This window comes from Hemicordylus capensis, chromosome 1 (genome assembly GCF_027244095.1).
Source record: "Hemicordylus capensis ecotype Gifberg chromosome 1, rHemCap1.1.pri, whole genome shotgun sequence".
Taxonomy (NCBI): domain Eukaryota; kingdom Metazoa; phylum Chordata; class Lepidosauria; order Squamata; family Cordylidae; genus Hemicordylus; species Hemicordylus capensis.
In genome coordinates, this window is record NC_069657.1 from 176,047,110 (window position 1) to 176,062,615 (window position 15,506).

Consider the following 15,506-nt stretch of genomic DNA (forward strand, 5'->3'; position numbering starts at 1 on the left):
TTAAAAGTGCCCTGTGGTAACATGCAAGTTTTCCAAGCCATGAAACAAATCCGAAAGGTTAGAAGCCACCATTTAATCAGGCATGTCCGATTAAATAGCAAGATTTCTATCTTATCTCCCATATCAATGAAATTTTCCACATTCACAAAGCCTTTAAATCAGTTAAATCACAAATTTTACATTTAAAAAAATGTTTATCCAAAGGTTACATTAAAGGTAGCCCTTAGTTGTCCTATTCCTATTCTCCATTTTGTCTCTGGCAAAATAACCAATGAATAAACAGATTTGGGTCTCATTTATTAGAATGCACACTGTGCACAGACATGTTTGTTTGTTTTCCCATTTTTGCTCATTTCCCAATCCAAACAATCCACAAGGCATCTTACGCAGAACATTGGTTCTGAATTGTGTAGCAAGAATCACACTGTATGCAAAGGTATGTGGTGCTTCATTCTCCCCCTAGGGGGCGCATCTACTTGATGCTGCAAACTTCAGAGTGCTCCCCAAATTAACACACTTAAACGGGTATTCTTTTAAGCCACACACACTATACTCAAGTTTCTCCCATCATGTTTAATAAACCAACGTATTATTTCAAACTGGTTGTTTGATTGCAGTCCCCCCCCCCTTTTTTTTTTTGCCTTTTAATCTGGCAAAATTCCCTTCCAACAAATCTTTTTTAAAAGAAGGACTTTATTCCTTAAGGGTAAAATGACACCCTTTGCTTTCAAGATGATACGTTCTAACACATTTCCTTGAGGAACTGGAAACAGAGCAAAAATCTGGGGAGATAATTCTTGGTAAAGTCTTTGAATCAGTGTATTCCTCTTTAGACGTTTAACCAAATGTAAAGGGTGGGGAGGGGGGAGGGAACCCTTACCAAGCGAGAGGATTTTTTCCCCCAAGGTTTCCACTTAAAGGTCTGTGCCAGTGCTATAGTACTTCTACATTTTCAAAATGTGTTTTAAGCAATAAGTTGTACAACATTTTTAGAACATGTGTTAAGCTATTTCTCTAAGAATGAAGCTCTTAACAAAACATAAGCACTCTGCATGAGATCTTAGCAGCAAAGTGCTTAAAAGATAAAGTAAGAATTGGTACCATGGGAAGAACACCAGCTGTAGTGCACACAGGTCCATTATGAGAAGTATGGTAGTGGGTAGGGAGAAAATGATTTAATCAGGAGTAAAACCAATTTTATTATAAGGGCACGCAGGGGGTGTGGCACCATAGTGAGAGGGACATTTCAAAATATCTGACAGATTTCAACAATGTGAAAACCCACCCTGTTCTTTAAAGTGACAGTAAACCCCATCAGGTCTCTCTTTTTGATGCTATTGTGAGCAGATAACTGTGTAAAACTGGCCTGCTAAGACGCTGTCTGTCTATTTCAATGGTGTGTGGGGAAAAATAAAAGGCTAATTGTTGAAATACAATCAATCAAATTTGATCTTGGAGTTTAAAAGAAAGCCCCTCTTCTAATTCAATTTCAAGAGTGAATTGTTTTTACAATGATGAAAAGGCTGGAGGGTTTGTGGGGTGGTCAAAGAATAGAAAAACCTGTTTAAATGTATGCTTTTCACTCAGCACTGTAACCTCTTGTAAGAAAGGCGGTTTATTTGCAAAAAAATTTAACATCAGCATATCATAATGCTTTGGAATGTTTAACCAACGTTTATGCGTTTCTCTGAAGATTTCTTTTTTCAGAGATAAATAAATATTGGGAATATTTTAATGGTGGGATTCTGTTTTTTCATTCTGTTTTTCCAAATATGGCTGTACAAAGCATTAAGGTCTAGCATTAACAGTGACTATCAGTAAAAATAACTAAGTTTTGAATTTCTTTAAGATATTGGGTTATTTCTCAAGTTTCTGTTAGTTGTATCATTATAAGCATATAGAATAGTTCTAGAAAAAAAGTTATAGCATTTATTGATGTATTTACCTGATGATGCTTATTTACTGCGTTTCTGCTCTTTTTACTGTTTTGGATGCTTTTGCATTGATGTTCTGTTTTATTGTATTTTAATTTTTTTGTGAATCATCTTGGGTACCATTTAGACAGAAAGGCAGCCTACTTTTAAAAGATAAATAAAATCAATGTTTTAGAACAGGTGATATTGCAAAGAGCTTTGCTTCTTGATAATTCAGAGTGACAGGCATTTTCACTTTCTTGGAGTTTTGTCAGGTCTGTGATTTTGTGGTTTATTGTACCCTAATAATAATGCCAGATGTTTCTAATAAGTATTCAAAGGCAAGAAGAGTAATAATCACACCATCTTTTTTATTAAAATATTTTTTGCATTCCTCCTCCTTTTATATTTAAATTTCTCAGCTCAGTCAAGCTTCAAAAGAAAAGATTTCTGTTGTTCAGAAAATCAGTTTTGCAAGCACTTGTGGTTTGTCTTTAGTGTGTTATCATTTTTGACAGCTTTGCATAGCCTAGGTAGGCCAACAGGGGTCTGTCTAATATTGTTGCTGGGCAAATTTTCCTCCCAGAGTTGAAAACCAAACAAAATATTTTTGAAGCAGTAAGGAGGAATTAATATCTTTTCTCTCCTCACAGTATTGAATTCCTTGCTGACATTACATTCAAACAAAAACAAAAAAAAAGGGGAGAAAAGTGTGGCCCGTTATTCCCTTGTACATAGCAAAGCTAACACATGTAAAGCAATAACTCATTTTGTATTGCCATGTTTAGCATATGTCTCCTGTTGGCTCAGCAAGGCCTTTAGGCCGGTCCCTTGAGCCGGTCATCATTGGCAACTCTTAGCCCCTCGGCCTCAAAACCAAATAGCTTTGAATCGTGTTGAGCTGTGATGCTAATTTTTCCTACTGATGCATTATGGGAATAAATGTATCTGACATACTGTGTCAATGCTACTGTCTCTTTGTGCCTCTTGTTGTTGTTTTTTGGGGGTTAGCTGCATTCCTACAGATGGTATTCCATTGAAAATGTTCTCTTCCTACGGAAAAAAAAAAGGGGGGGGGGAACCATGCACAGCACCAAACCTCTAGGTGCAGAAGGCTGTTAACGGTTGCTGATGATAGTAGGCAAACATTAACATAATAATTAGTGTCTTGTAATTGTTTCATTAAAACCAGTTGTTCCATTTCTCCTCGTGTTTTCCCAGAAGAGAAGCTGAATTTGGACGACAGCCAGTGGGAGGACATCCACGTTGTCACCGGAGCACTCAAGATGTTTTTCAGAGAGCTGCCTGAGCCACTGTTCCCATACTGCTTCTTTGAACAGTTTGTGGAGGCGATAAGTAAGTACATCACATACAGTAGCAGTTAATTAAATAGCCTATGTGCTTTTTGAAAAAATGTCCCCAATTGAAGACGATGCATCCCAATGTTGCTTTACCTGCTCCTGCCTTTTTTTAAAAAAATGCTTATTACAATTGCTTCAGGATTTGTCTATTTATTTTAAGGAAACTATCTATATTACAGTAGCTCAGTACACTCAAAAAAATGATAAACTGAATGTGTTGTCTCACACCTAAGCATAATACTATTAGGCAGGATTACTATGTTTAATTTAGAATTCTATGCATTCATACCTTTAAGAAAAAGAATTTAAAGTGTGTGTGTGTGTGTGTGAGAGAGAGAGAGAGAGAGAGAGTGTGCATCACAGTGAGCAAAGTATATGTTTACAATCCCAAGTGTATCTATTTGCTTTATGGTGATGAATATGGTGACTAATGCATATCTCTTCATAACATCTTCCTTTTTCAATTTCATTTTCACTTTTCATTTAATGTACTGCCAACTTAGGGCAGCTATACCAGCTATGCCTTTAACAGCAGCTTCATACACAGCAATGGAAGGTGATAATGCTTATCTCCATGTCTTGAAAACTTCACCTGCTGATTTCTGTAAATCAAGCTGTTGTTAAAAGTCACTAGATCAGGCCAGCCCAATTTTTCCTGGTCAGTTGGCAAACTGACTTCAAGATGACAGGAGCTTCAAAACTGCAAGGTAACTTTCAGGACACATGCCTTACTTCTGACAGATCTTTAATTTTGATATCTTTGGCAGAACTGTGACAACATGGGGGAGAAAATGTTATCTGGCAGAGAAGCTGATTTTACTTTCTGTTTTCTTTCTTTTAAAAAAAAAGCCTTAAAAAACTGGAAACTTGCAAGCCTAGCAGGAGCTTAATTAAAGTCCAATAGAGAAAAATCTCCAGGAAGAACAATAAAGCACTTAGGGATCTGTTCTCCGATTGATGCGCGTGCGTAACTGCCATTACCGTTAATGAGAGTTGTTTGCGCGTGCACATCAGTCAAAGAAGATAGAACCCTTAATGTGCTGTTTAATTTGATTTTATGTTCATAAAAGTCTTTAGGTTTAACGAAAGCTCTTCACGGCTAGCATCTCATATAACAAAGTCGAATAAATCTTGCAAAATTCTTCCCTTTCCTTGTTGGCCGCTCAGAGATACCCTGTGGTGGTTAAACATGTAATGCAAAGCAAGCATACTGAGGAATGGGTCTCCTTTGGAAATGCAAGCCATGGTCCCCTTCTCCCATCTTCTCCCTTTACATCTTAAAGACAAATAGGACAGACAGCGCTGTCTTGTGAGATTCATCCTGCACTTCAGTATTAATATAATTATCTAACAGGAAAACAATATGGCACAAACAGTTCCTTTACTGTCCTGGCTGTAAATCTTGTGCTGCACCAAAATGAGGAGATCTGCCTTTGAAGTTCTCTCATTCTAACAGATACATTCGGTGGTTCCCTATGTATCTTCTGTGTCCTCTTGAAGTGCTGACTTTAGTGCTTCATGGGGCACTACCTGATATTCATTTTGCTTCATATCCCATGTAGGTTACTCAGCAGTCAACTGTTTTGTTTACTCCTAGCCTTTAATCTCTTTCTGATGTTTAGACAATCTCTGTATAACATTGCTCTTTGGGGGTTAAATCAATTCTCGTCCTTATTATACAGTATCTCTCTGTTTTTGTCTTTCTCTTTCAGCCAGTCTTTGGTTTGTGTTTCCAGAACAAAACAAAATTTAAACTGCAAAATGTTATCTTTGTTACACTGTCTCTTCTTTCGCGGGGCAGCCCTTTTCTGAGATATGAAGTATTTTAAGATGTCTCAGTTGAGTAGGGTAGCTGTTGTTTTTTTGAACCAGCTCTTGATGGGCAACATACAGGCAGGCAACAAGCGGTTTTGGAACTGGGATGGAGATGGTTGCAGATAGCTTATTCAAGCACTCATATTTAAGTATGACAAATTAATGTCCATTTCTGCTCACTGAACTATTTTTAATTCTTGTTACTGTTCTGAAAGCCATTATAAACATTGACAGGCTAATGAGAAATCATTTATGGGGTTTAGAAGATTGTTATATAGAAGGAAAATTAGTTGTCTGATTTTTTTTTTTTAAAGTGCCACTGAGGGGAGGAAAGTAGCCTATGCTGGTTACTTTATAAAATGTCAAGGTGATGGCTAGCTACTCTACTTAGTTCCATTCTGATAAATAAATTCTACTGTATATCTCTTCATTTGGATTCAAATATTGTAGCGACTGTACTTCTGAACTGATTAATGTACAGATTTAAGCTCTCAAATAGCTAACGAGCAGATTTATGCTGAATTATCTTGGCATATCTACCCCACAAGTTTAAAGTGCTTTAAAACCAGTTTATCTATCATGGTTTTCCCAATGAGGCCTAGCAATGCGGGTTTTTGTGAACATTCTCAGATTCCTTTTCCCTTCAACGGATTGTAATTCCTAGAATTCCATATAGAGTGACACAATAGTTAATAAATTGGAAAATGGTTTAAACTTGTAGGAATATCTGCAAATATAACTCAGTAGAGATAGTGAGAAAAGATAGTGAGATAGAAAGCTGCTATTGTTAGGGCAAAATTCTGCACCAACTTACTAGAGTGTCCATGATGGGAGGAGGGGCAATCTCTCCTTCCCTCTGCAACTGCCTGTACCTCCTGAGGCTACTTATCTGAATGTTGTAGGACTCAGGGAGATAGTTTTGGGAGGTACAGGTACTCCAGAGGGAGGGGGATATCACCAAAATCACCCTTCCACTTCAGCAATGAAAAACGTTGGTATGTTGGTACAGGGTTAGTCTGATGTCAGCACAGAGTCAGTCCTGACTCTATTGGTATATGTTGCAGCTATGTTGCCGCTATCTCAGTCATTTCAATACATTCTTACTGGCTGCAAAACTTAAAGTCCTCCAATAATTACTGTTGATAAATAATCAGACTTAATACTTGAGGCACATTCTGCTCTCTTCCATATTTGCAGCACAAGCTCTAGCCCAAGAACTCATACTTGAAGTGCAGAAGTCTAGGGCCTGGTTAAATTTTTATCCAGATGGCATGAAAGCTGCTACCATTACCAATTTTCCTAATGCGAATCGATTCAGGGCAAAAATGGGGTTCTGGGGACAAAATAGTGGGGGGGGGCCATGTGGAGGCTGCTGAAATCCCCATTATTCCCTATGGGGAAAAGCTTAAAGACATACCAACTTTAAAAATTCTTTAAAAATCACCCCCTTTGCTCAATTTCTTTGAAATTTGGGTGGTAGCTTCTGCCCATTGGGCACTACTACCCGACCCACTTTGTCCACAAAATGGAGGTCTGAATCTCCGAATTTTTCAGGTCCAAATCTGGGGTGATTTGTTTTGTACCCAAACCTGAGCAATTGAAGATAGGGATGATTTGTTTGGTCTACAAATCATCCGAATCACCCAGATTTGGGTCCAAATCATTTTGTACCTGAATTGTTTCACACATCCCTAAAGGGAAGCAGGTGTGATGCAGCAGCTCTTTTAATGTTCAAGTAATATGTAAATAACTGCATAAGAAACGGATGAAGTAGATTATGATTATATGGAAGTGATACCATTGACATGATCCTTCAGCTCAGTGAGCTGCGCTGGTGCTTTGGGTGGAATAGACTCACTCAAGACCGGCACTCTTTTGGGAGGGAGGGGGGCTTCAGCACATATACCCCATCCCCTGGAAGCCCTCTGTGTCACCCAAAAATATGATCCTGAGAGTCAGAGATCCCCCAGGAATATATTTTTAGATTGCACAGATGGCTTCCAGGGGAAAGGGAGGTCATCAAAACTGTGAGTTCTGCGTTTGTCTGGTACTATATCGGGCAGCGGCAGCAATATAGGAAGATGCTGAAAGGCATCATCTCATACTGTGCAGGGGGAGGCAATGGTAAACCCCTCCTGTATTCTACCAAAGAAAATCACAGGGCTCTGGGGTCGCTGGGAGTCGACACTGACTCAATGGCACACTTTACCTTTACCAGACATCAGCTAGTGTTTTTCTCCACTGATTCAAGGGACTCCAGAGTGTCTTAATCAAATACTTGCTCCCTGTCTTTGGAGTCATTCACAAGTGAGTTTTGTTTCTTTATTAACTACAAGCTCTGTCCACCAGATATTTCCATGATCACTAAACCCATGATCTCTAAACCCAGATATTTCCATGATCATTAAACCCAGAGAAGCCATAACCTTGCCTTGAATTATTTATTATCTCAGTTCAGTCTTAGATTCACTCAAGGTGTCAATGTCTCAGAGGTAGAAGTGAATACAAGATAACTGGTTATGTAAGCAGGATGCATAGTAACCAGTTATTAAATCACAGTGCAATAAATAAATAAATCCTGATGTCATTGTGTGATCACTTCCAGATTCCTTTTGACTCTGTGGTTTAATCAATGTGTATATGCAGGCTACTGATGCTAATATATCAGCAGTCTGGAAGGAAGGAAGAATGTGTACAGTTAATGGTGCAGGTGCAGGGGTCCGAACAAAATCCAAAATCCAATTTGTGGTAAACATCAGGGCCGCTCCAGGAATAATATCAGGTTATTCAGAGCCTTCCAAATTACAAGAAATTCAGAGAGAGTGAATTTTATGAGCTGCTGTCCTTCTCCCTGACATCGAGCCTTCTATACAGAATGCTTTGTTTTTATTTTGTTTTGTACAGAGGAATATTCAGTCATGTGAGCCCCATCTGAAGTGGTTAGCCCAGACATAGATTTACCACCTCAGTGAAAACTAGGCCTTAGTTATACTTCAGCACATTTTGGTCTTGCTTCCCATCCAATTTTTAGTCACTACACAAAAATCCTTTTTTTTTAACTGTTTCTTGTTTCTAGTTCTTTTTCCATTCTCCTTGATTTTTATTTTTGTTTGCTCTATGCTCTTCATCTGCTCTTATTTTTCAAGACAGATTTAATTTCATTACAGGGAATAGTTGTGGTCTTGATCCACAACCATCTTGTTACAGATTTAAATTTGAAATATGCATAAGAAAAAAGACAGCACTGTGACTAATGCCATCTGAGCTTGACTACAGTTTCAGAAGGTCAACATCTCAGCTTGTGAAACAAGCCAATTCAATAAGCAGGAAAACTGGTCAGGTTATCGGGAGCTAGAGCTCGTTTCCCTATATGGGTCCAGGACTGTGATACGTTCTTTCCATGGGGAATTGAAACAGAGAACTGTACAGTACATCCAAATCACCTGGAAATGTAAATAGCATGTTATAACTGCCAAAACAGCTATTTGGGAAATGGAACTGATCCAGAGATGAGCTCCCTACTATTTCATTTGTGTGACCAGGAACAACAATGGAAAAATGTCCATACCTTCATTTTCAAGATCTTCATTTTCAAGATCTTTCTAAATTCAATTTGTTTGTTTGTTTTTATCATATTTTTTATATCACCTGATATGTAAATCTCTAGGCAGTGTACAAATCCCAACATTAAAATCACAGGTTAAAATACATAAAACACGATAAAAGCAATATTAAACAAATTATTAAAATTATTAAAATTCTAATTAAAAGCTTGCGAGGACAGGAAAGTCTTGAGGGTCTTCCTGAAAACAAACAGAGAAAGAGATGCTCTTATTTCAGCAGGGAGCATATTCCAAAGCTCTGGGGCAGCCACAGAGAAAGCCCTGACATAATTATCAGATGAGATAAGCCAAGCTGGGCAAGGGTCAAGAGAACCGGTGTAGGGCACACAGTCTGAAGCAGTTTGTCCACTTCCTCAGGAGTCACAAACTGAAAATGATACAATCTAATCCCATAAGAGGAGTTGCTGGGCACTTTTACAGAAGATTCTGCAATAATCATGAAATCCAGCTCAGCCCAAATGTGAGAAATTTTATCCGCCTAAAAGTTGTTACAAATGTCACAGAGAGTAACCAAGAGTAACCAAGTTTAAATTTAAGGGGGAGGAGGTACATACTAGCCCCCTCACAACCCTAGACAACTCAGCTGGATGTGACTTTGTGGAAGCAATGCAGACAAAAAAGATGCTTCTTTGCTGCCCACACAGCCAGAGCTTAGATGTTCAAATGTGCTCTGTGTTGTACCGAATCAGACTTGCGCTGCGTCTTCCTCCACTTGCTCTCTAGTCATGTACCTCACGACTTCAGCTCCTGTAACTCATCCGAATACCATGGGACTGTCTTTAAAGCAGGTTAGAGAGGACGCTTAGGAATAATTGTGTCTACTGCTCTATTGAGTTCATTATCCCATGTTTGCACTAGAGCATCAACAGAATCACTAGCAGAGCCAACCCTAAACCCTTCCAAGGCTTCTTGGAATCCTATTGGATCCAATAACCTCCTCGGGCAAACCAACCTAATAGGTCCTTCACCCCTGCAGAGGTGGGTCGAGGCTGTAAGTTCTACCTTAAACAGATGGTGATCTGCCCATGATAATGAGGAGATGACAGGAGTCCCAACCCACAGGAAACCACTCTGATCAGAGCAAAAGACTAAACCAAGTGTGTGACCAGCATCATTTGTTGGTCTAGAGACCAACTGGGATAGGCCCAAAGTCACCATGGCCGCTATGAACTCTTGAGCCACTGACAACCCATTTTATTATACCGCCCTTCCAAAAGGCTCAGGGCGGTTTACATTAAAACACCATTAAAATCAGTTAATCATTAAAAGAAAAATATAAAGCATAAAACAATGATTAACAATTAAAAACATCATAAAACAACAATTAAATAATCAGAACAATTTAAAAACAAGTTTTAAAAAGCTGAGAAAGCCTGGTTGAAGAGATCTGTTTTCAGGTGTTTTCTGAAAATTGCCAGAGATGGGAAGAATCGTATCTCAGCAGGGAGCGCATTCCACAATATCGGGGCAGCAACCGAGAAGGCCCGTCTCTGTGTAGCCACCAAGTGAATTGGTGGCAACTGGAGATGGACCTCCTCAAGTGATCTCAACGGCCGGTGGGGCTCATAGCGAAGAAGACGTTCTCTTAAATACCCAGGGCCTAATCCGTTTAGGGCTTTATAAGTTGTAACTAGCACTTTGTATTTTGTCCGGAAACCTATTGGCAGCCAGTGTAACTCCATCAACAAAGGAGTAATGTGGTCTCTCCGAGATGACCCAGAGACCAACCTGGCTGCCGCATTATGAACCAACTGAAGTTTCCGGACTACGTACAAAGGCAGCCCCATGTAGAGCTCATTACAGAAGTCCAGTCTGGAGGTTACCAACAAATGTACCACTGTTTTGAGGTCACTGATCTCGAGAAACGGACACAGCTGGCGTATCAGCTGGAGCTGATAGAAAGCACCCCTGGCCACCACCTCAACCTGAGAAACCAAGGAGAGACGTTGATCCAGAAGTACTCCCAGACTGCGTATCTGTTCCTTTTGGGGAAGTGTGACCCCATCTAGAACAGGCAGATCAAAATCGTCTCTAGAGTTCCGACCCCACACAATAAGTACCTCCGTCTTATCTGGATTCAGCTTCAGTTTATTCTCCCTCATCCAGCCCATTACTGCTTCCAGGCAGGCATTTAGGGAGGATATGCCAACTCCTGAAGAAGTTGACATGGAGAAGTAGATCTGGGTGTCATCAGCATACTGGTAACACCCAGCTCCAAATCCCCTGATGATCTCTCCCAGCGGTTTCATGTAGATGTTAAAAAGCATTGGAGAGAGTATGGAGCCTTGAGGAACACCATACTTAAGCTCAGATTTTGAAGAGCAACAATCTCCAATCAACACCATCTGGAATCTGTCCAAGAGGTAGGAGCAGAACCACTGTAAAACAGTGCCTTCCACCCCCAACACTCTCAGATGTTCCAGAAGGATACTTTGATCGATAGTATGGAAAGCCTCCGAGAGATCCAAGAGGACCAACACAGTCACACTTCCTCTGTCCATTGCCAATTGCATCCATCAGGCTGACCAAGGCAGTCTCCACCCCATAGCCCACCCAAAAACCAGTTTGAAATGAGTCTAGATAATCAGTTTCCTCCAAGACCGCCTGGAGCTGAGAGGCCACCACCCTCTCAATTACCTTGCCCAACCATGGGAGATTGGAAACTGGCCTATAATTGCTCAACTCTGGGGGATCTAACGCAGGCTTCTTTAGAAGAGGTCTAATAATTGCCTCCTTAAGACAAGGAGGCATCCTGCCCTCCCTCAGAGAAGCATTTATGATTTCTACCAGGCCGCCTACAACAGCCTCCCTGCTAGATAAAACAAGCCATGTTGGACAAGGATCAAGAGGACAAGTGGTAGGCCTCACCACTCCAAGCAGCTTGTCCACATAATCAGGAGTCACAAACTGAAATTGATCCAGTCGAATCGTGTAAGAGGAGTTGTCGGACACCTCCAGTTCAGACATCAAATTAATTGTGGCGTCTCCGTCTAGGTCGGCCCGAATCTGAGAGATTTTGTCTGCAAAAAATTCATTAAACACACCACAGCGGGTAACTGATGCTTCCAAATTCTGGTTCAAGGGAGAGGGAGCAGATACTAGTCCCCTCACAACCCTGAACAACTCCGCCGGACGTGAACTCGCAGAGGCAATATGGGCAGAAAAGAACCACTTCTTTGCCGCACTCATCGCCTGAGCATAGATCTTTAAATGTGCTCCATGTCGTAACCTGTCGGATTCGAGTCGAGTTTTCTCCACTTGCGCTCCAGTCGCCTACCTTGCTGCTTCAGCCCACGTAGATCTTCCGTATACCAAGGGGCCAATTTTGAAGCAGGTCAGAGGGGACACTTAGGAGCAATCATGTCTACTGCCCTGGTGAGCAAATTGTTCCAGTTCTCAACCAGGGCATCAACAGGATCACCAGCAGAGCCAACATTAAATCCCTCCAAGGCTTCTTGGAATCCTACCGGATACAGTAACCTCTTCGGGCGGACCATTCTAATAGGCCCCTCGCCCCTGCGAAGGTGGAAAGCGGTTGTAAGTCCAACCTTAACCAGATGGTGGTCCGTCCATGACAACGGGGAGATCGTAGGAGTCCCCACCCACGGAACACCACCCTGATCAGAATAAAAGACCAGATCAAGCATGTGACCTGCAATATGCGTCGATCCAGAGACCGCTTGGGATAGGCCCATAGTCGTCATGGCCGCTATGAACACCTGAGCTGCCCCAGACAAATTGGTCCCAAAATGAACATTGAAGTCCCCCAGCACCAAAAGTCTGGGAGACTCCAATGCAAGTTCCACGACCAAGTCCGTGAGCTCAGTAAGGGATTCCGTTGGGCAGTGGGGCGATTGGTACACCAACAGAAGTCCCAATCTATCCCTGGTCCCCAAACTCAGGTACACACATTTGATATGATCCGATACCCTAACAGGGACCCTGGTAAGGGAGATGTTATCCTTATAGACCACAGCCACTCCACCTCCCCACCCACATCCCCTCACCTGCTCCTCTACAGAATATCCTTGCGGGAGAAGCTGGAACCAAACTGGACCACTAGCCTCCCCCAACCAAGTCTCAGTAATACACATCAGGTCGGCCCCTTCATCCATGATCAAATCATGGATGAGTTCTAATTTATTTTGGACTGACCTGGCATTATAGAGGAACAAGGTAAGGTTATGTGGGGTGTTGGCAGTGCTCCCCGAGGTCAAAGAGCTGGCGGGACAGCCGGAAAGGGGGACAGCTATTAGATTTCTTCCAAAATGAACATTGAAGTCCCCCACCAACAACAACCTGGGCCATTCCTATGCCAACTCAGCAACCAGGTCCATCAGCTCAGAGATTCAGTTAGGGATTCCACTGGGCAGCGGGGTGATTGGTACATCAGCAGAAGTCCCAATTTATTCCTGGTCCCTAGACTTAGGTACACACATTCAGTATAGGCCAAATCCCTGACAGGGATCATGGTAAGGGAGATGGTCTTCTTATAGACCGCAGCTACCCTACCTCCCCATCCACATCCTCTCACCCGTTCCACATGGAGTAACCGTCTGGGAAAAGCTGGGACCAAACCGGACCACTAACCTTTCCCGACCAGGTCTATGTAATGCATTACCTAAGATTTATTGTGAACCGACCTGGCATTACAGAGTAATAAGGTGAGGTTCTGTGGATGGTTGGCATAGCTCTCCAAGGTCAAAGAGGTGGTAGGCCTGCTGGAAGGGGCAATAGCAATTAAATTTCTAAATTCTCTTCCCCTATAATGGCCTGCTGGCCTACGAACGCCATATCTTCGTCATTTACCCACCACACTGGTATATCTGTCCCATGGTCATCCCCCACTTCCCCATCTCTGTTCAACCCAAGACACATACATGTATCAAGCCTAACTAAAAAACTGAGCAGCAATGAAGTGAGCAGGACTCTTCTTTCCAATGATCCAAAACAATGTTGGCCCCAGCTCTCATTCCCACCCCAAAAGCCACCACCAAAGGCCGGCTGCCTGCAGGCAGCCTGCACCAGCAGCTGTACCTCTGGTTAGCCCTGGTCCCTATTTAAGCCAAAGAGCCCCCAGACTCGACCTCTCACATGGGCTTCTGGAGCCTGGCAGGTGGAACAGCCCCCACACAGCTGAAGCTCATCAGGGCACTTGGACTGTGGCTGCAGCCAACAACAGGATCAGCAGGCGATGGTACTCTGCTACGCAAGGCCAGAGGGAGGGAGGGCCAGCTCTGCAAACTTCCCAGCCCAGGCAGGCAAGGGAACTTCTGCTGTTAAAAGGACAGACCTCAGCCTCCCAGCTAGCCTTCCGCTCTTTCTGTGGGCTTATCTCTTAGAGCCGCATAGTGATCCCAGGCTGGACCTGTGACTTGGTGTGCACTCTCTCTCTCTCTCTCTCTCTCACACACACACACACACACACACACACACACACACAGACTTTTAATCATAAAATCATTCTACACTTTATACACACACACACACACACACACACACACACACACACACACACACACTTGCTGCAAATCTGTATGGATTAATTTTTTAAAAAGCTGTACTTGCTACATATAATTCAAATGGAAAACCTTCCAAGAAGGCAGAAACTGGAAACTATTGATATACAAGTCTTTTCCAACATTAATACATTAGGCTACTGTAGTTGTGGTCCTTGCCTCAAATAGGTGGGGGCTTTTATGCCTGACACAGAGGTGAGGCGGGTGAAGTAGGCATACTGTGTGACGTAACACAGAACTAACTGCAGGTCTGGACCAGCGGTTCTGCATGCACCCTCCCCCTCTATCCTGTCTGCAGTCATACAAAAAGGAGAGCTTCTTCTCTGCAGCCTCTCTGGCTGCAGAGAGGTGGAGAAACTGGCTCTCTGGGCTTCCTTCTTTCATGAAGGACAGCCTGCACAGCCAATAGCAGCTGGAGCAAGGGAGGAGCTTCCTCCTTCAACTCTGGTTGGGGAAAGGGCAGACTGCGGTGCCAGCATTTGGACATAATGCTGGCACCATGGAACCAGAGATCCAGGTGCTGGACCTCACTACAAACTGAAGGTACAATTATCTGTCCAAGGAGGGAAACCTTGTTTCAGTTTTTTGCCAAAACTGCAGTTGACCATATTCAGACATGTAGTTTCTGAGACTGGAAGTGAAGGGACCTCCAGTTTCGAGTTATGTGCGAATGTGGCCCCTGTCACAACAAAAGTTGGGTGTGGGTGCTGGTCCACCAGGCTGGATCCATAATCGAGAGGTATGTGGGTATGGGCTGCCCATAGAATCTCCAAAATGGAGGAGCCTTTATGGCCTGAGTTGTATGGTCTCATGGGCCAGTGCAGTGCTGTGAACTGATATACTCCTCCAGGTTGGTGTTGAGCATTACATGAGAGGCCCAAGCATTAATGGCCTAAGTATACCTTTGTACTCAAATATTCTCCACTCAAGCAGGCTGGGGTTCACCATTCTGACAGCAGACAGCTTGTCATAAACTAAAGCCTTGCCGTATGTGAGTCTCTGTGAAGCTATAGCCAGTAGTGGCCTATGCCAGTTAACAGAATAGTGTATATGGTTCCTTCAAAATTCCCTGCATAATTGATATATATCAATTATATGCATTTTAAGGCAAGCACTGAGGTGCTTACAATTTTTACTTGTGTTCTAAAAAGTGTGGAAATTGAAGGTTAAGGTGATCACCTTAATTTCTGCATCATATAAACAGTAAAAATTTTATATTGTCTTGTATATTACTCTGATATTACAAGTTAGGCTCCATGCCTTGGTCTTTCAGCT

The 15,506-nt window shown here is 42.2% G+C and overlaps 1 protein-coding gene across 9 annotated transcripts in view; it reads left to right on the forward strand.

Moving 5' to 3' along the window:
- The window catches only part of ARHGAP15 (Rho GTPase activating protein 15), a 609,462-nt gene that overhangs the window by 501,800 nt on the left and 92,156 nt on the right, over positions 1-15,506 (forward strand). For all 9 annotated transcript variants that reach the window (XR_008313780.1, XM_053285783.1, XM_053285788.1 and 6 more), the window contains one exon: positions 3,135-3,269. Coding sequence is in view for 8 of the 9 variants with exons in the window: in XM_053285783.1 (XP_053141758.1) it covers positions 3,135-3,269 (135 nt within the window). In the remaining variant the exon portion in view is untranslated. The remainder of the gene's footprint in view (positions 1-3,134; positions 3,270-15,506) is intronic.